Source organism: Cyprinodon tularosa, unplaced genomic scaffold (genome assembly GCF_016077235.1).
Source record: "Cyprinodon tularosa strain WSP-4 unplaced genomic scaffold, ASM1607723v1 ctg8, whole genome shotgun sequence".
NCBI lineage: Eukaryota > Metazoa > Chordata > Actinopteri > Cyprinodontiformes > Cyprinodontidae > Cyprinodon > Cyprinodon tularosa.
The window spans coordinates 1,865,232-1,885,298 of record NW_024039562.1 but is presented as its reverse complement, the minus strand read 5'-3'; the positions used below and the strand labels follow the sequence as shown (position 1 = coordinate 1,885,298).

The window sequence follows — 20,067 nt, the reverse complement described above, 5'->3', positions numbered from 1 at the left end:
AGTACCCCCACCATAAATATCAGATCACAGGGTTTTAACAAACAGCACCTCACTGACCCACTTAACACTGCAAACAGCTGCACAGTTGAAATGTATCTTTAAATGGTATTTAGGCAGGTATCTGCATTTTACCTGCAACCTCTTATATAATATATGAAAGAATTAGAAAAAATAAGTTTTTTTTTTTTTTTACCATTGTTGTACATTACCTACTTTTGAGCTTGCATTCCAATTAAGGTAACTGACCTGATCATCTTACAATGAGCTTAAAAAATAAAGGGAAAAAAAAATGTTTTTTTTTTTTTTCTGGGTGGGCACATACTTCAGAATCTTGCATTTCTAGCAACATTAATTGAGCAATATTAAAACTTGGTGATTCTCATAGAATGCCTCTTGGTAATTGCAAAAATCAGTTTAAAAAGAAATAGTAATTTTTTAAACCTTTTTTCTTTAACTGAGGTATTGTGTTAGTACTTGGAAAACATTTCACAGAATAACCTAATTTAAATTTCATAATTTAGAATATTTGCTGATATGATTACTTAATAAATAAATTAATAAACTGGTCTTATTTGCCAGCAACTTTATAATAGACAGCTAACTTTTTTGGTAAAAAGTGGATGTAAAGATCAAATTTGCTATTTCAAACATTTTTATTATTCGTTAATCCAATTAATGTTGACTATCATTGCATTTTCTTACATCAACCTTATCATTCCTGCTGGCTAAAAGCGGCAATTTTTCAGTAGTTACTGCTAAAACTAGAGGATATTTATTGTCTCTTTATGTATAGTAGTAGATAAAGATTGGACCAAGCATCATGTCATGCACTAAAAACAAACACACATTAATTAAATGCAGGTATAACTTTTATTTCACACACCCAAACACTATTATGTAGTGCTGAAGTTTTCAGCAATATGTGATCTGGTCTCAGTCATCGAGCTGGCATAGCATGGCCACACCACGCTTAATCCAGTGCTGTGGAGACTTGCTCGTGGGCAACATTATGGAAATAACGAAATTGGTAGAGTGACCAGTAGTAGAGAGAGTTCCCTTCCTCTCACTGGTCTTATAGAGAGGGCAGACATAGAGTCCTTCAGACGCATTGATGGTCTTCTTTTCAGCTTTGTGCAGGAAACACAAATTAAGGAAAAATGGTAAGTTCAAAGATGAGAAAAGTTAAAGATAAATAGAACAATAAAATAACAATAGATCTATATAAAGAACAGAGAAACCGTCTTGAAAAAACATTAACACAATTGAATGTTTCAGAGTTTTGCTTGTTAAAACCCAACACTGGCTTGATTCCTTTTTTGGTAACAGGCTGCATTGGGCGTTTTTTTTTTTTTTTTTTTCAGATAAAATAAGCAATAAAAAAAAAAAAAATCCAAATCTAGAGAAATCTAAATTAAATTTGTGCACACAATCTTAGACAATAAAGCTAATTATAATTGTGTAAAGTGAAAGAAAATGGTACATAGTTTGAATAAAAAGTAAAAAAAACAAACCACTGGACTTTGTCTTTCAAGTTTGAAGACGTTTGGCTTCCTATAAAGGAAGCTTTCTCAATTCAAAATGTCTGGATTAGCATTGACCAGGCGAGATGTTTTGGTCCCCTGCATAGCGATGGGCGTTGAGATGATAGCAGAAAGGAATCAACTCTATTGCTGTATCATAGATTTTTGAGAGCTGAAAACTGATTCAACCCCCTCTGTTTAAGGTTGGTTTTTCTCTCTTAACATAAATGGCTTCCTTCACACCCCTTTCAAAGCACCTATCTTATTTGTCCAAAATGTGAACATTCTGGTCCTCAAAAGAATGTCCTTTGTCCATAAGGTGTAGGTGAGCAGCAGAGTATTGTCCAGAGGACGTAGCCCATCTTTTTGGAGCCTTGGAGAAGTTGTTTGGTTTCTCCAATATAAAGATCAGAGCATTCCTCACTGCATTGAACTGCACACACCACTCCACTCATCTTAGGTCTGGGAATTTTGTCTTTAGGATGCACTAGCCTCTGTCTAAGGGTCTTGTTTGGTATTGGGATTTTGTGTTTGGGGAAAATTCTCTTGAGTATTTCAGAGACTCCAGCAACAAATGGGATTACAATGCTTTTGTGTTAAAAGCTTCCGGGGTGGGAATTTAAACGTATTCAAACATGGAAAACAAAGTCCAGTCTATTTTTTTTTTTTTTTTGGAATGACTATGACTTGGCTGACTCAGAATCTTCACAGTACATAGTTTGACAAAAGATTTTACAAATAAAAATTCAAAAACTTTTGTATTTTCAAAAAGGAAATATCACTATAGCTTGCAGGGGCATACACCAAAGACTTGGAGGCCTAATTATAGAGACGGTTAGCTTTTTAAAGTATTGACTTAGTGGGGGCTCAATAGAATAGTCATTCACACTTATCGGGTTTTTATCACTTGAAAGATTTAAAAGCCAAGTATGTTTTACCCTCTATTCCACAATCATAGACTACTTTAAATTGGTCTTTGACACAGAAACATAATGAAATACTTTTAAAATTTTTTGTCTGTAACATCAAAATGTGAAAAAAAAAAATTCAAATAAGTCCAAAAAAGGGCCATTAAAACATTTTTAAAACACTCTATTTAAAACATAAATTACACCAAGTATATAGTTCTGAAACTAACAGATAAAGTTATGTCAGACTTACTAGGTTTTATCCAAATGATGGGCATGGAGTCAAACAGTACTTTTGGGTACTGCTCCGCCAGAAATCCACTGATGACAGACAGATACATAAAAGAAAGTTTATATTTGCCTGCATAAATAAGATGAAACATAATTCCAAGCTCAAAGATAATACATTTTAATATTATGCAGGAAAAAAGTATCAGTGGGTCGTCAAAATCAGGCCATGGTTTAATGCTACTTATTGGGATGTGTTCTATATATTACAGTAACAGCTAAAAAACCTTAAGAGAGAGAGATCCTGTTTATTTTCTAATGCCTTGTCTGGACAGTGAGGTCATCTAACTATTTTTTGGACTAAAACTACCGTAGACAAAGATACATTGGTTAGAAAACTGATATGGTAGAAGATTGTTTCCTTTCCATATCTTATACCTTAAATTGCAGATTTGTTTTTTTAATTTAGATTTATCTTTTGCTAAACATTTACCAACCTGAGCGGACAGTGAGTCCGCTGGACACTGTTTAAATCCTCAATCCTTGCTTTCTCTATACATGTCTGGTGCATGCTCAGCTTTTATTCTCCACCAGATGTGCTCATCATTCACAGCTTCATCTTTGCATTCCCTGTTCTGCCTTGTTCAGCCTGCCTCTTTCTCACTCAACATAATTCCTGTGCTTGTCTGTGTCTTTTTTACCATGATGTCAGAAGCTGTATGTAAATCAACCACACCACCATCCAAAGGTCAAAAATGCTTTTTCTCTAATGTTCATGATATCATTTCCCTTTAGCTCCATTGAGGTGAAGCAAAACAATCTGTACCTCAATAATATACGGTATCCAAAGCAGAATTTTATTACTTTCAGTAGATTTTTGGATTAGATGAAAAGGCCCACAGACCTACCTCTATTTCAATAAATTCAAATAGGATACATACAAACATTTCCTTCTATTGTCTAGGAAAAAGGTTTTCGCTGTTTCCATTTGTTATTTTCAGAATTTGGTTTACATTTTTTATATTATTTTTTTATTTTTTAATTTAATACAATTATAAGGCAATCTTGAAAGTTCTCTTTGTAATTTTGTATTATCAAGCTGTACAGGGTGATTCAAAAACTTTAAGTGGATGTCGTGGATGAAGCTGTGATATTATGAAATTGAAGAGTTAAAATATCTGCTAATCTTTTTCATATCTTTCTTTTGAGAAAAAAAAATTGTCTAGGCATTGCTGTATCCTCAGTTACATTTAATCTAAATGCCTGGTAAATTTCATTGCCATACTGCTAAAAATCTTCCATCTACTACTGTAATTGGTGTGAATAAATGGTGACAGGACATTTATCATAAAGTATTTCAAAAATGAATTGAGAGGCGCTGAAATCATGAGAATAACTCTTAAGATAAAGAATGTTTTTACATTTTCATTTTGAATTGATCATCAATTATTAGTCACACCCCTTTTTAAAAAATAATTTTGTATGTTTATGTTTTAATGATTAAAATGGAAAATCTAGTTTCTAAATCTAAACTAAGTAAACTGTTCTATATAGTTGGTCTATATCCAAAAACCTGAATCTTTTAAAATAAAGGGCTTGAGAAAATAATGTGAGTTAATTACTTTTTTTTATAGTACTGCCAAGAATTTAAAACTACTTCAACTCCTGATTATTATGTTCTACTTAACATGTTAATTGTATCTACCTCCCCCTGTCCCAACGTGCACCATCAAGGAACAATCCATTAATGTAAACGCCATCCACAGGTGCTGTTTCTGATGTATCGATAGGAAGAACCTAAAGGATGATACCAAACAACAAGACGATAAGAGCAATAAAAGGACATTTATGTTCGGTAAAGACAAAGTGTGTGTTTTATACCTCGAAATCAAACCCCAAAAGATCAATGGGGATGTGGTATTTCCTGGCGTAGTTCTGCATTGCCCCGGTTAGGAAGGCCTGGGGGAAGTAGAAGCCAGACAGCCAGAACACACAGGGCTTCTTGGTTTCATACCAAACCTACAGGCAAACAAATAAATGTGTAAATAGAATAAAGAAAAAAGAACACTCAAATATATAGTAATTGTTTCACATAAATGAGATATGCCATATTTAATTTTTTTTTAGAAAAATAATAACATATTCTTACCTGTAAAAACCTAAGCCTAGAGAGAATGTCACTGACATAACTCCCTAGTGGCTTCAGGCTTGGGTAAGAGCGCTTTGCCCATTTCTCTGGGACCTTTCCAACAGCCAAACTAGCTGCAACAGCCTCCAGTTCTGAGTCCATCACCACCAACCCCTTAATAGCTTTCAACAGGTTCTGTAGGCTTACACGAATGGTACTACACAATCTAAAAAAAACAAATGTAGGAGTTTAAGTTTCATAGACTCTCTCCAGTAAAAAGATCACCACTTTGAATTATTCGTACGCGTTATAGCGCTCCATTTCTTGGACAAGGACGGTGTTCATACATTCTTCATAGAGGACTGGGAACTTTGACAGAACTGCTTCAGTGTCAAAATAATTCGGAAGCTGGAAAGAAAGACAAATATTCCAATATTAATTTCAAACTCATTGTCCGGGACCAGATCATGAGGGGAGCAGTCTCAGCAGACCTCCCTCTTTACAAACACCTCCTCAAGCTCCTCTGTAGGAACCCTGAGGATCCTGCTTCACTGCTCTTGCCCGCGTGGTTCTGGATACCATGTAAATCCACTGCTCTTGCCGCAGACACCACGTTCGCTTGAACGCACTTTAACTGCTGTATGGAAGATGGGTTTAAACTAGGGTATACCTGCGTAAGGATGTCATTGGCTATGTCAAACAGGGTGCTGTCACTGCCAGAGCTGCTCCCTCCCTTTGTTCCTCCACCCTGAGTTAGCAGCAATGAATCAAAAAGAAGTTTTGTCTGCTGCAAATCTTTGGAGATGTCAACATTTTCATGCATCCCAAACACCTCTGGATGTTGGCTAGACGGAAGATTCTGAAACACAAAGTTATTGTTATTCACCTTAAAGGGAAAGAGGGAAATACTTTTACTGACATGAGGATTTTTTTTATACCTTGATAAACAGCACATAGTCTTCATAGCTAGATTTGGGTGGAGCAAAGTATTCACCACTGGGTGAAAAAGGGTAGCGAAACTTAACAATGTCTTTGTTGTAGAAATCGGCCAAGATTGTCATCAGAAGCCGTCGATCCCAGTCATCTGTCACACGGCCACCGTAGTTACACTCTCCAGTTAGATATGTTATAGCCTCAAAAGGCACATTCTCATATTCATTTATAAATAGCTACAGAGAAAAGAACAGCAAGTTGTGTTATATTTTTGTGATGGTAAAAACCAGAGAGCTAACACTGAATGAAATACCTGGAGTTGTCTGATGCTTATCCGGAGGTCAGACTCATTGAAGCCATACGGAATATTCCAACCTAGTGGGCCGAACTTCTTCCTCTCCTGAACAAGTGCGTGGAAGAAGCACAGTCCATACAGAAGCTTTTCCCAAATCTAGCACAGAAATTGAGAAGTTATAAAATGCCCCAATTTGTATGCATACTGTATATATTTGAGACAAAATTACCAGCTCCTTCTTGGGGCAATTGCTGAAGAAGTTTGGGTCAGAAACAGGGTCTGACAAGTAAGACTGCAGGAGGTTGAGACAGAGCCCTGTAGGGGGCTCATTGGTCATTTTCACCCCATTCTGGAGGATGGTTACTGGAAACTGATTCCAAATACAAACACTGATATTTATACAGCCTTTCTTTATTCCATCATAGTATAATAAAAAAAATCTTAACTGTTTAATTAAAACTACTAATGAAAATATTTACATTCTTAAATGTCCTCACATTTATTGTTTTATTCCCAAAAACTGCATTGCAATTTATTTGGATTTTCTTTGACAGGCAAACGCATTCTATTGCATTACTGTGAAGTGGAAGTAATGGATTGAATAAGTTGACAGCCTCATAGCCTGCACTTTGAGACGGCTATTTTAACAAATGATTTTCCTTTGATCTAAACCAGTCCATTGTAGCTCTCGCTTTCTGTTTATGGTTGTTGCCCTGCATTAAATCCCATCCTTAGTGTCAAGTTTTTCAGTAAAAAAAATCAGCCTTTATTTAACTCAATAGCATAGAATCCATGAGGCCCATGTTATCACATAAACTCCAATTAGCTGAAAAATAGCATCCCCTAAGGGTGATATAATTGTCTGTTGAACTCATTTAATGGTCAGCTTTTCTCAACACAAAGTTTTTTTAAATGTAGGCCAAAAAATTTAATCTTTGTTTAATCTGACCACGGTCCCTCTTACAATTTTTTTTAATGTATCCTGTACATTGATTGAGATAAATTGTTAATGGAAAAGGAAAAAAAAAACAAAACAAAAAAAACATGTCGTTCTTTCAGCAAGGACTTGCCATGACTACTGTATAGTAATGTCAAAACGCTAATCTTATCTAGGCTGTTTACCGTAGTCCTGTGATGTCCCCCTCACTGCCCAGACTGTCAGGTGGAGAGTTTAGGGCATATCTTAATTACTGTGACTTTGTCCGGCCCCTTTCTCATTTTTAGATGATGGACTGAAAATAGCTCAAGCTTGTAATATTGTTTAATGATCTAACCCTACTTCTGCAGAAATGTATCTCCGTCTAAATGCTGTATGTAGTCCTGGGTTTTTATGGAACGCACTGAGGCTTTACCAGAAAACAATTGCTTGTAATGAAATTAAACTATACATGTGCCCTTTTTTTTAACTAGATGCTTCAGAGGACAATGGCATTTATTTTCATCATTACAGAGTAAGGGGTGAATATATTTATGGACACTACACTTTTCAGACTTTTATATTAAAATATATTTGAGATCATGAATCCTTCTTAATTTCACTTCCATTATTCCACCACTCTCTGATGACATAAAATCTCTAAAACTCATGGGAGTTTGTGGTTTCACTGGGACAAAATATAAAAAAGTTTAAGGACTAAATCCAGAAGGTACAGTCCATCTATTGAGTAACACTTTACCTTGGATGAAGGGTAACTTGTGAGCCAGAGGCGGAAGTCTTGGTGGCATGTTGCAGGGCTGAAGTTCTCACAAATTTTTTCCAGATTTGACATCCATGAAACAGCCAAGTGACAGTTCTGTAAACACACCCATGTTCCATTCTGCATGGCAGTCGATATCATTTTAGCAGCTATGGGACCCTGACCTTGTCCCAGAGAAATAGACTGGAACTTGTTGCCAATCATATCCTTGTCATTTGCAAACTTTAACAAGCCTACAGTGTAAAAAACATGTTATTTTAACAGCAGTACATGCTAAAAAGCCACCTGAAAATACATCATCAGTATAAAAAAACTTACTAGCCATGGGGTCCGCTCCTGGAGAAAGCACAAACACAAGTGGGATGGTGGAGTTGGAATCAAGATAGCTCTTACCCAAGTCAAAGGGAGGAGGTTGGACAAATTTCTTTCCCAGATAGCAAGATACATATTTAGTTATAGCTGGCAACATCTTATCAGGTCTGAGACATCGGATAATTATCATTTTCTGCAGGCTACTAAGTTGGTTGCACCAAGGTGCAGGCAGAGGAACACTGCAGGGTTCTTTGCTGTCATAAACAGGCCTAAACTCATCTGGACTCTTGATGAAAGCCTTCCTGTGCAGTTAACATCAAACAAATTCATTACTTAGAAATACTGTAAAAAAAAAAAACAACAACAACAAAATTACTTAATGCTTAATAATTATTATTATTATTATTTTTTTTACTTTATTCCTTGTAGCCCAGGTAGTTCATCGGCTCTGCAGATTTCATCCCAGCTCTTATCTTGCAGCCAGCTGGGATCTGGGTTAGCAATGGTGTTCTGCAGACCAACTCCACCAGTCAGCAAAAACATGAATTCCGTCTGTTCTATCTCCCCCTTTGCTCTAAAAAGTATCACAATAGATGTAAAAATGCACAATTATCAATTAATATTTTCTTCTAAAAACATACAGAAAAAAAGAATTGTTGCTTCTTTACTTACAGGAGCAAATTGCAGCAGAGGAGGAAGGAGAACAGCAGTTTGTCCTTTTCAAAGAGAGACCGGCAGATGTTGCAGTACAGGTTGTAGGTGAAGTGATCCATTAAATGCTGTAGTCTTCTCTCCAGAGTCTTGGACTTGTAACTAATCAGTAAAAGCATAAAACACCAACTTTAGATAAAGAATAGATTGGTCCTTCTCCAAAAAATTTTAAGAGTAATAATATTTAGCTCTTTAAGACTGTTATTGAATAGATTCATGGTCTAATGTTATAGTATATTAATTGGACACAGTTTGTGTGGCTTTCTAACCTTTTTGGAAAGAAATTTATCATGACACAACAGAAGTACTTAACTTTGCTTTCTCAGTAAAAATGAAAATCAGTTTAAGATCTTATGCCAGTTAACTGAATTTATCTTTTATTTATTTTTTGGCAAATCAGTATTGTCAGACTTATGTGCAAACTATGAGCAACGGTTTTTGAAATGTTACTATAAATCACAGGATACTAATATATTTGTTTTGTTGCATTTCTGTTTTAAGAACCATAATAACGTTTATGTATATCACCCACCTGTCTTGAATGGAGTTAATGTAAAGATTAACAAACCAGCTGAGAGAGTACTGATACATAGGGTCAATGTTGGTCAAATCAGCAATGCTAAAGAACAGGATAGATGAGTGCTTGGCAATAGGTCTGTAACCCTCTCTGGACTCTGCAATCTTCATCTCAGTTTTTTCTGCAATCTACAAAACACACCAGATAAGTCATTAAGAACATATCACAGTTATGAAATTCTTCAGCCTAAAAATATTTGTATGGTGTAGTTTATACCTGCTGTTTTTCTGTGATCTCAGTGGACATGATCTTTGCAGAGTCTAAAATCTGAATAGCGCTCTCATCCTCCAAGATATTCCCCTCAGAAGACTGAAGAGTTTCAAGGATTTTGTCTTCAATTTCCTTTAGTTGCCTCTTATTGTCAGCTGACTGCAGGATTAATGTGTTTCTCTCTTCTTCCAGTTCTGGCCTCCAGTGCACAAGAAAAAAACAGTGGTGTTAAAAGCTGAATCACTAGATTTTAACAGTAAGTTCCCATAATAGGGTATATGCTAATAATACACTGCTGACTGCAAAGAACTGTAATTGTGTTTTAATTTCTTAAGATAACTAGGAGGGTGGATTTCCAGGGACAAAGACTTTAACCATCCTAAAGGGTTTAGGTTCCTTTGAAACAGTTAGACACAGCAGACAGTATTTGTTTTTAATTCTTTTAAACACTGACACATTGGCATCATGAGATAATTTATACATCAGCTATTAATTTTTCAGTTAGAAGGCAGTACATCATTATCCTTCTTTGGGAAACATAACCAAAACTTTAAAAGCTACAGTGTTTAATACAGGCATTTACTGACAAATTTACTATATTATGCATAAGAATGTTATTTATTATCATCCACAAACTGAAAGTCGAAATCTTTATGTTTGCATTACCTTAGAAACTGTAATTTATAACTACAGTAAATAGGAGCAGATTATGCATGTATGGAGGCAGACATCCTTGTGCTACAACAGAGCAGAGCTGACAAACTAGTGACTGTTAAGATTAACGCTCAAATTTGAGTGCTGCACATTAGGCTTATATGAGGAAGAGGAGCAGTGGGAAATCAGAGTGAGAACACCAGCTGAAAGAGCAGTAGAACTCGGACAAAGTGAACAGCCATGCCCCCTTCTGTAGCACAGCGGTAGAGGCAGCAGTCTGCTGGTGCTAGTTCAGGATTAGAGCTGAGGAGCATATCTGTACATTGGAGAAACCTGCCAGTCAAACAGAGCGGCTTGTCCAGGCTAGTTATAGAGGCTAACTTCAAATGATCAAAAGAGCACAGCAGTTGATCAGAGAAGTCCGCCGAGCAGACAGAGTGCTGAAGATGGGGGAGAGGGGCTGCGGCTAGACGGAAGAAGGACAGGGGGCATCTGGGTGGCTGATGGTGGCCTTTAGAGGCTAGCTGTAAGAGGTGGAAGAGGAGCTTGCAGGCAGACAGTGTAGAGAGAAGGCAGCAGCTGGTTGTTGTTTGCGCTAGAGGTGGAACGATGAAACAGTCCCTCTACGGCTAAATTGAAATGGCTTTTTTAAAAGCCACCCACAAAGCTCTTCAGAGCATCCCCTGCTTTGTCATTTTCCAACATTATTTTTTATCATAAGAGCTTGTCTCTGCTGCATACTTCACTGAAACATAGGCCTGGTTCCTTCTCTTTTCCTAATTTTTGTACTTATTAATACAATGTTAATGTACATGAGAAACAAGAATTTATTTGACGCTGTGATCGAGTCCTACAATCCTAATTGGTGCATCTATATTGTAAACAAACTTCTCATTACTTGACAACATAGGCGATGCAGACTTTGTGTACGACATTTGTACCATGATGCCCTCCGTATTAGTGGAGGGCAAGAAGCAGAAGGGGAGCAGTTCATGTCACTGCAGTCTGACCATTAGATGTTGCTATTGTTGACACACTGCAGCTTTAAACATTTCTGTTCAGTATAAGTGACAAACAAATGTCATTAAACACAAAACTAAAAACATACAGTGCTTCAAGGCATTGATATATCATGGATATTTTCAATACCTTTTTCTCTGGTAGTAACTCTGACCATACTTTAGTACAATTTTTTGGTGTCAATATCTGTTTCATACAGGAAATTTCACTAGTTGCTTGCTGCCTCATTCCTCCGTTTTTAAATACAAGAACAAAAAGCTGTGCAAACCAACATCATGCAAACACGATGTTGGTTTTAAGGTTCATAAAATTATTATTTTTTTTTTCCATAAAAATATTTGACATTTTTGAGATTTCAGCTAATTTTAAGACTTTAAAAGTCTTCTTTGGTCCCTAGCCCTCCTGGGATTATCTATTAGCTGCAGCCTCTGAGTCCAGCTAATCTGAATTTAGAATAAAGGAAGATCTATCATGGCTGGATGTTAAAACTTTAACACAACCTTAAAATCCAGACTTTTTCATTTAACATATTCCATTGATGTATAAATAGAGCCCACTTAATGCTACCTCTCTTTAGCAACCACGATCCCCAGCAACTGGTCTTCCAAACCCTCTGGTGTGATCATGAAATTGAGGAGAGACACTTTAGTGGCCAGGTCAGGCAGGTAGTGTGGGTTCCTGAGCTTGGTGGTGATGTAGAAACGGAAATCGGCTGAAAACTCAATCACACTCTCTCCAAGCCTGATGCAATCTACACCACCTACGTAAAAACAAGAAGTTTGTTAACATAGAAATGTCATTTTTTAGTTGGGAGTTACAGTCGGTTTTCTTCCAGTCAATGAGGTTTACACCACCTTGTTTGAAGGTTTGTTTAAGAAGCAGTGGCTGTAGAAAAGGGTCTAGCTCTTCTCCTACATTTTCCAGCAGTAAGGGGGTTCCAAACTGGATGCAGTTTTCTAAGGTTCTTATGTAGTCCCCATCTGTTAACTTGATTACACTCAGGTTGTTGTCCTTCTCTGAATTCTTCACCCACCTGTTGGCTTGGCCCTGAGGATCAATCATTAAAGGCCTAAAAAGATAAAAAAAAAAAGATGAAATTTTTTTTCCCCCCACATTCATCAGGAAATATATTTCTTTTCAAGTTACTTTTAAGTAAAAGATTATACATTTTAAGCAACTGATTGTATAAATGTGGATTTACCATCTGCGTGAATTACTGACGATAACACCATTGTCGATAGACAAAGAGTCGTTGGGAAGGCCTGCAATGTTCCAAGCTCTTATTTTTATGGGATCTCCCAGAGTTTTGCTGAGAGAAAAGTCATCCGATGATGGAATATTCTTAGACTGGACACATTGGAACAGGAAAAAAATTATATATATATATATATATATATATATATATATATATATATATATATATATATATATATATATATGTATATATATATATATATATATATATATATATATATATATATATATATATATATATATATATATATATATATATATATATACACATATATATATATATATATATATATACACACATATATATATATATATACACACATATATATATATATACACATATATATATATATATATATATATATATATATATATATATATATATATATATATATATATATATATATATATATATATATATATATATATATATATATATATATATATATATATATATATGTATATATATGTGTGTATATATAATAGGCAACAAAAATATACCAGCTAAAAAACTAGATGAAAAATATAGAAGGTAGGATCATTACTTGACAGAGACTGGTCCATAACTTGGTGCAGGTCTGTCTGAAGTCAGAAGTAAAAGCTCCCAAGTATGCAATGACACCAGCCGAAATAAGGACATCTCCAGTCAAGTTGTCATATGTATGCTGTAGGTCATCTGCTGCTTTGGCCCATCTACAGTAGGAGATCCCCACATCACATATCAAATGAGGTAAACTGCATTCTGTCATATCAACTGGAGAAATGTAAGACTAAAACACTCTAAAACACTAAAACACTATAAAGACCTGGTCTTCTCTCCACCAAGCCCTCCAATTAGTTTTTCAGCCCTTTCCAGCTTTCTGGCACATAAATTCACTTGAAACTCCAGCTGAGCTTTTTCTTCCGTCTTTTCTTTAAAGGTTTGCTGAAGCGCTGCAAGCCGGTCCTCAACCTCTTTAAGCTCAGCTCTTTTCTGGTCTAGCAGGGTCCTGGTGATAGCCAGAGATTCTTCTGCCTCTGAAAGACTCTGCTTCTTTGGAGCAACTTTCTGAAACCCAAGAGACTTGTTAAATAAAATAAGATTGTACATACAAGCCCTTGAAAAGTGAAAGAACTGCACCTTAGCCGCGCTGTCATATTGCTCTATCGCTTTGATCCACTTGCTTAGGCCCTCTGCAGCAGACGAGGCTTTAGCCACATTTTTAGGCTGAAAATATGGATTATTTACGTACTCATTCCGAATTTTCTGCATAACAGGAACCTGTAATGCAGCAATTAACAGGTTGGTTAAAACAAAAATGTTTTTCTAAAAAAACAATCAAAAAAGGAAGTTTTTGATTCATGTGATCTATAACACTTACTGGGATGTTGTCTTTATCATACTGTTTGAGGTCTCGTAAAAAGTTCATATTACTAAGTAGTTTCTTGCTTGGACCCCAGTAATCAAGAACCTAAGCCAGAAAAAAAAGGAACAGTTTAAAAGCAAAAATAAAATAAATATTAAGCAGGGACATCTTTGAAGGTTACTATCAAACCTTCTTCCCGGTCCCAGCTGGATCAGCTATTTTGTCTGGTTGTATGCCATTCATCACACATACAGCTTCCATCACTAGCTTCACTCCTGAGGGGGGATTTTTCATTGACTTCACAACAGAGACATCGGAAGGCTAAAATAACAAAGACAGAGAGACTTATTTGGATTTTTTTGTTTATGGGGACTGACTGATTTGAAAAGGGGGAAAAAAAAGGTTTAAAGGTACAATGGACAAACCTTTAATGTGTCCAGGGCAGCGATAGCGGCTTCCAGAATAGGGATGACTTCAGCTAATTTAGTCTCACACTCATTTTTCAAAGCCTGAGCCTCAGTAGCTTTTATAGTTGCTGCTTCTTCATCAACTCGCACAACTTTACTTTTGGCTTCCACTTCAACTGATTCCTCCTCAATTACCTGGTAAATACCACATGACATCATGTTTAGGGCCCTCCACAGAACTCCTACGCATCGAACATTTTTCAATTTAATGATACTAACATGTTTTGAGAGGATTTAATACGATAAATTTAGTAGAGGAGAAAATACTTAATATTCTTCGAACGTTTTGATCTCAACTATTCCACTGCTGATCAAAATGTTTTGCTAGATGGAAAAAAAAGTCCTCTCCAGAGTGTTTAACGCTTGGGATATAATCTTATTACCAAAACTTGTTTTAAACATCCCCACAGCTTTAGACTTAGACAGATTTATTTTGTCATTTTGTACACACAAGTGTAAACAAAAATAAATTTTGTTTAGAAATGTATTTTTATTTTTACAGCTTTATGTGCTGTTGCGCAATCCTGAATAGAATTGCTGCATTTATGCTGAAATTCATTTAAACTAGCGATAATATATTTTTGGATGACTTCTGAAAGCTATTGCTTACCTCAGGTTTTAATTAATCATATCAAATTAAAAAGCATTTAGATATGAACACTACATGTTTCTTATTATCATCAATAAAGAATTAATTATCAAATAATAGTTGATATAACTCAAATAAAGTTTTAATTCAGTTTTAGGTATTCTTGTTCTTCAATATTAAAATTCTATTATTTTGTTTTTTTCTCTCAAAAAACTATTGTGACAAAAATGAACAAATTTACATCACCAATGCAATGTATTTCTAATAGCACATAATTGAGCTTTATTGTTATTCAGGTTAGCATTCACAAATACATATCTGGTCTGGAGTAGCTTGAAAAAAGGTTCCTTTATAAATGAGTGTAATACTGATTATCTGACCACCGAAATAAAAGTCAAATTGAACATAAACCAAACAATATATTACAGGTAAGAAGCAACATTAAAACAGCAAAGCTTGGGGGCATTGGGAGAAAATTGATAATTGAAAATCAAGCTGAAGTAGAACTAGAAGAAGACACTGACCCAAAACCCACCTGCAAATCCATCAAGGATTGGCTTGAAAATAGAAAAACCTGCAGTTTATCAAAACCCAGATCTTGATGTAATTTCATTTTGGTCCATGATTTGGCGTTTAACTGATTCTACATGCCGGAATTCCCTCCAATGTCTCACTACTGAAGCAAAGAATGAGGGCACAGTTTCCTTACACTAATGTAGGTAAAACAAGAAATAAGAATGTTGGGTGTCCTGAACTTTTCTTAGTTTAGAAAAAAGACAATTTGTAGGTATATTTTATAAGGAAAAAAGAAAAAATAAGGAATAATGTTTATCTTTTGCTTTTGACTGATAATTAAATCTTTCTATTACAGATAGATAGAAATTATGGAGAACCTAAAATTCGTCTCCTTTATATTTAATGCAGCGACAATATTTTTTCCACATGACTTGTACCTTTATAAACTATAGAATTGATTTTGAGATGCAATGCAGATGTATCGTTACCTTCATCATTTCGATATTATCTATCTTTGCCTTTTCAAGTTTGGGCTGAAGATTTTCTAACTTCTTTTTCATTTCAGCAACCTGCAGAAAAAAGAGCTAGCTTAAAACCTGCAGTTATTTTTGACATTTTAAGGAACAGAAATAAGAAAGGAAAGCAAAACAGAACTAATCTTTTCAACATACCTGCGATTCAGTGAAGGCTAGTTTGTCCAGACCATTTGTATACCTCTGTTTTGCGTTCATGACAATGTTTCTCTGCTGAGTGAGGAGTTGATGGAAAGTAGCGATAAGTTCAAGGTAGGATGTGGGCGTCACATAATTAGAGCGCCCTCGTTCAGCTAGGAATCTGAAATAGAAAGAACATTTTACATTTTCGTTCATTTTACTGGGGAAACATTTAAGTTTCATATAAACATGCCTGACCTCTGTGAGAGCTGTGTGGCAGAGGTGTGAAAGGTTTTGCAGATGGATATGACCTCTTTCATCTCATTTTCACTCAACTCCAGTGAGCCAAGGAAACAATTGGCAACTCGCTCAAGAGCTTCTTCGGGCCATGGCTGTGAGGTTACACCAAGGTTTTGTTTTTATTTCAAAGCATCTGAGATTCAGCACACTTCATTTACAAACAATGACTTCAATATATATGCAAAATACCTGATACCAATCGATAGTGCAGCAGTTTATAAGAGATGGAAATTGTCGTAGACGATTTCGAAAGGCTTTTCCAATAGGACTAAAAGCAACAACAACATGCAGATTCTGCCTGCAGCGTGCAACAAAAAAGGCAAACAGAGTCAATGGGCTTAGCTCCAGATTTTTGTTACCAGCTTGAGCAATGGGACGTATTGTCTGTGAAATAAAGAGAAAATGTTTTAAACATATCCTGAAGAGCAACAAGTAATATTTGTCTTTTTTAATTATTCAAACCAACTTACCTCCAAGATTTCTTGTTTCTCATCTACAGCAAACAGATTGGGCACCTCTCCTGTGTTTAGGACACTGTCCACATCTTCCAGAAAAGCCTCATCCTTGACCTGGGCATCAGTTATCAAGAACACGGTCTTCTGTCCTTTAACCCCAGCATTCTTTAGCAGCATCTACAATATTCAGCATACTCTATGTAAACATATCAAAGTCATCATTTAAAATGTACAGTTCATTTCATTAACACCCTTTAAACCTTTTTTAGTTTGGTGATTCTGCAACCAAAAGAATTTTATTGGATTAGAATTCAGCGTGTTAAATCTATACAAAATATTGCTTCGCGAAGGGGTGAACTGAGGGGGGCAGCTGTGGGTCACGTTTAAAGTACTTTTCTGGCAATCGGACATTGTTTCCAGCTTCTCCGCACCCAAGTTGAAGCAGCAGATTGGAAAAAACACTGCCTCTTTTTTGCACGAATAGTGTGAGCAGATGAATGGGATGTGTAGTCCTTTGGGTGGAAAGAATAAGAAAAATGTTACATAGATTTACTGTAGAATTCACATAATTAAACCAGTCTTTTTTCATGCAAATGTCTGTGTAAGGACAGGGGATTTGGTTTAGTTTAAAGTAGGGTTAGTTTATGAACTAATGAAACTTATTACACTACAGTGTTCAGCCTAACTAAACAGAAAGGCCAGGAGAGGGGAGAATTAATCAGCGAAGCAGCCAATAGAACGTATACATTAGCTAGAAGGGCTACAGAGATCCACAGCTCAGAACAACTATTACTGATGTACTAAACAGATCAGGTCCTACTAAAAGAAGCAGAAAGAAAATATTGATCAGAATATTTGTGATTTACAAACTGAAATGTTTGGCATTATTTCAGAAATCTTTTACAGAGAATACAGACCTAAAAACATGCAATTTTCTTAAAGAACATCCCATTCAGAGTTATGATTTAGACAAAACTGAACAAAAAGCAGGCCTTTTGCATTTAAGATAAAAAAAAACATCCCATGTCTGCTACAAAGTTCATCAAGAGACATAGTTTTAGCTCATCTGGTTCAAATTCCATTAAAAAATATATCTCCTATTAAGTATCTTTTGCTAAACAACATTAGTTGCAGGACTAAGCAGAAAGCACTTTATGTAAGCTATGACAGATCCTCTTTTCCTTGAAACAAACAAATCAATGCAGAGGAAAGATGTTCTGGTCAGATAAAATCAAAACTGAACCGAAGATGGCCAGAACAAAAAGAAAGACATGTAGGTCTAAAAAAAACCAGCATCCCTGGCAAAGGCTGCCGAAGACAATTCGAGTGCAGACGTTTACCTCCCATGGAGGGAGAGAAAACATAAAAGACTACCATGAAAAGGGGATGAATTTAAATGCAAACTGCACTTTTCTTGTTTATTTAGTAAAATAAGCAATTTTTTACCAGTACTATTAAACTTTATTATATAGTATGAGAGAGAAATATGTTTCAAGCAAAGACCCAAACCTTGAGGTCGTCCCTCCACTCTGTCATGCCATAACTCTCAGTGATCTCAGGTTGAACCAGGGTCATATGTGCCATTGATGTGGCCAGGCAGGTGATGGACTGGCGGCCGCTGCCTCCAACTCCCACAAGCAGAGCATTGCCTCCGGGCTGCTTCAGCACACGGCTTATACGTGACAAGTGCTCCAGTACATAACTACACAAGGCAGAGGCTTCTCTCAGGTGACTAATTCACATTTTAAATGCTTGGGGGGAAAAAAGAGATGTTTACCGAAAGATGACGAGGTTCATGTGATTCTTGTGCATCTCATTGTATTCTTTGAGACACGCTTCCACAACCTCACCAAAGGTTTCTATTGATGGCACCTCAGCATACAAGCGCTCATCATCCTCCAGCTGAGGGTTCATGTAGTCACCAAACAGAAGGTTTTGCATGTCATCCTCTTCCAGCTACAAAGGGAGAGCGATCCGTTATATTTCATTGCTTCTCTTTGTTTAAATCGTGAATATAAAAACCAAAAAATCTTATTTTGTTCAATTACAATTGAGTCTAGTATGTCTATAAAACATATTAAATACATCTAAAGTCTAACATACTTTGCTGCCTTGTTTCAGATGATCGAAGACCTGGTCAAAGGACTCTTTGAAGTGATCTTTGAGGATGCTGGTCATCAGCCTGAAGAGCCATGTTCTGTCTTTGTCATCCACAAGACGGTCGTAGAATACACGGAAGACCTCATGGACAAACAGGCGTATCATAGTATGCTTGTTTTGCAGAGACTCCTTCCTGAGCAGCAGGCAGCCTTGAATGACGCGAGAGAAATCTCGTAGATTGAAAGTGTAATGAGATTTGGATGGAGTTGGAAGAAGGTTTTTCATTGCTTTCTTATATACCTTTGAATAAAACAAACAAAAAAGAGTTAGACACCTGAAAAAAGATGCAGGGGGGCCTACTAAAGATAAAAGGAAAACAGAGTGGCTTACAAAACTATTCAGTCCCCTTGAACCTTTTTGTTTGTAAAAAAGCAAAGGTAGTTCCAGATAGTCCAATGGGATTTTATTTAGTCCATTTAGGGATATATTGAGACACAAAAGTTTAAGGGGAAGAATGCTTTCTAATGGCCTGAAAATGTATAATCTTTTACTAATTGATGTAATTACCCAGCCTTGTGCTAATATTACTTCAGGATATTTCTACATCATAGGGGGCACTCACTTCCATTGTTGCTTTTACTATATTTTTGCCAGCAGTATAACATTCAGTAGGGAATGCATTGTTTTTCAGATAGAAAGCCATGATGTTGGAGAAAATGTGGACCATGGTGTCATCGCTGAAGGGGTTTATGCTAAAAATGTTGAAATGCCGAAGAAACCGAGAGGTCACTGCGTTCCTTCCGCCACCAGGTGGCCCCATTGCACAGATGAGCTGGAGGTCAACAAGAGTAATCTTGGATGTATCCTTAATGTCATACCTGAAAGAACATTAATGGGGACATCCAACTCATTTTTCAGAAGAAATTATTAATCACATGTCTCTCTGTTGAATGTTTAGAGTTGCCTCTAACAGCCGGGTGTTTACCAGTTTCCGTGGTCCATGAACTGCCTCAGAAGCTCCACAGGGGGCTGGGCCCCAAACTGTTCCAGGGCAGGCATGCTCATGTCATCTACAAATATGACACACTTTTTTCCCAAAGGAGGACCAAACACCCCTTTCCTTCTTTTATCTAATCTTGACATGATTATATTCTGTGAGATTCAACAAAGGTACAGTAAATTTTAGAATGCTGA

At 36.2% G+C, this 20,067-nt stretch overlaps 1 protein-coding gene across 1 annotated transcript in view; it reads right to left on the bottom strand.

Annotated features, from left to right (window-relative positions):
• Nucleotides 1–851: 851 nt before the first annotated feature.
• dnah12 (dynein, axonemal, heavy chain 12) overlaps nucleotides 852–20,067 on the bottom strand; it is a 42,896-nt gene continuing 23,680 nt past the window's right edge. The window contains exons 38-72 of the mRNA XM_038271330.1: nucleotides 19,859–20,025; nucleotides 19,496–19,751; nucleotides 18,877–19,173; nucleotides 18,551–18,729; nucleotides 18,283–18,475; nucleotides 16,789–16,950; nucleotides 16,508–16,702; nucleotides 16,277–16,410; nucleotides 16,037–16,199; nucleotides 15,854–15,934; nucleotides 14,219–14,395; nucleotides 13,983–14,114; nucleotides 13,809–13,898; nucleotides 13,568–13,708; nucleotides 13,254–13,495; nucleotides 12,993–13,140; nucleotides 12,395–12,540; nucleotides 12,048–12,262; nucleotides 11,761–11,953; nucleotides 9,526–9,718; nucleotides 9,265–9,437; nucleotides 8,694–8,834; nucleotides 8,437–8,595; nucleotides 8,028–8,323; nucleotides 7,689–7,942; nucleotides 6,242–6,382; nucleotides 6,031–6,168; nucleotides 5,723–5,953; nucleotides 5,455–5,643; nucleotides 5,089–5,192; nucleotides 4,806–5,010; nucleotides 4,538–4,675; nucleotides 4,362–4,453; nucleotides 2,682–2,749; nucleotides 852–1,127 (exon numbers count right to left, since the gene is read on the bottom strand). Coding sequence (XP_038127258.1) covers nucleotides 934–1,127; nucleotides 2,682–2,749; nucleotides 4,362–4,453; nucleotides 4,538–4,675; nucleotides 4,806–5,010; nucleotides 5,089–5,192; nucleotides 5,455–5,643; nucleotides 5,723–5,953; nucleotides 6,031–6,168; nucleotides 6,242–6,382; nucleotides 7,689–7,942; nucleotides 8,028–8,323; nucleotides 8,437–8,595; nucleotides 8,694–8,834; nucleotides 9,265–9,437; nucleotides 9,526–9,718; nucleotides 11,761–11,953; nucleotides 12,048–12,262; nucleotides 12,395–12,540; nucleotides 12,993–13,140; nucleotides 13,254–13,495; nucleotides 13,568–13,708; nucleotides 13,809–13,898; nucleotides 13,983–14,114; nucleotides 14,219–14,395; nucleotides 15,854–15,934; nucleotides 16,037–16,199; nucleotides 16,277–16,410; nucleotides 16,508–16,702; nucleotides 16,789–16,950; nucleotides 18,283–18,475; nucleotides 18,551–18,729; nucleotides 18,877–19,173; nucleotides 19,496–19,751; nucleotides 19,859–20,025 — 6,027 coding nt within the window. The 3' untranslated portion in view covers nucleotides 852–933. The remainder of the gene's footprint in view (nucleotides 1,128–2,681; nucleotides 2,750–4,361; nucleotides 4,454–4,537; nucleotides 4,676–4,805; nucleotides 5,011–5,088; nucleotides 5,193–5,454; nucleotides 5,644–5,722; nucleotides 5,954–6,030; nucleotides 6,169–6,241; nucleotides 6,383–7,688; nucleotides 7,943–8,027; nucleotides 8,324–8,436; nucleotides 8,596–8,693; nucleotides 8,835–9,264; nucleotides 9,438–9,525; nucleotides 9,719–11,760; nucleotides 11,954–12,047; nucleotides 12,263–12,394; nucleotides 12,541–12,992; nucleotides 13,141–13,253; nucleotides 13,496–13,567; nucleotides 13,709–13,808; nucleotides 13,899–13,982; nucleotides 14,115–14,218; nucleotides 14,396–15,853; nucleotides 15,935–16,036; nucleotides 16,200–16,276; nucleotides 16,411–16,507; nucleotides 16,703–16,788; nucleotides 16,951–18,282; nucleotides 18,476–18,550; nucleotides 18,730–18,876; nucleotides 19,174–19,495; nucleotides 19,752–19,858; nucleotides 20,026–20,067) is intronic.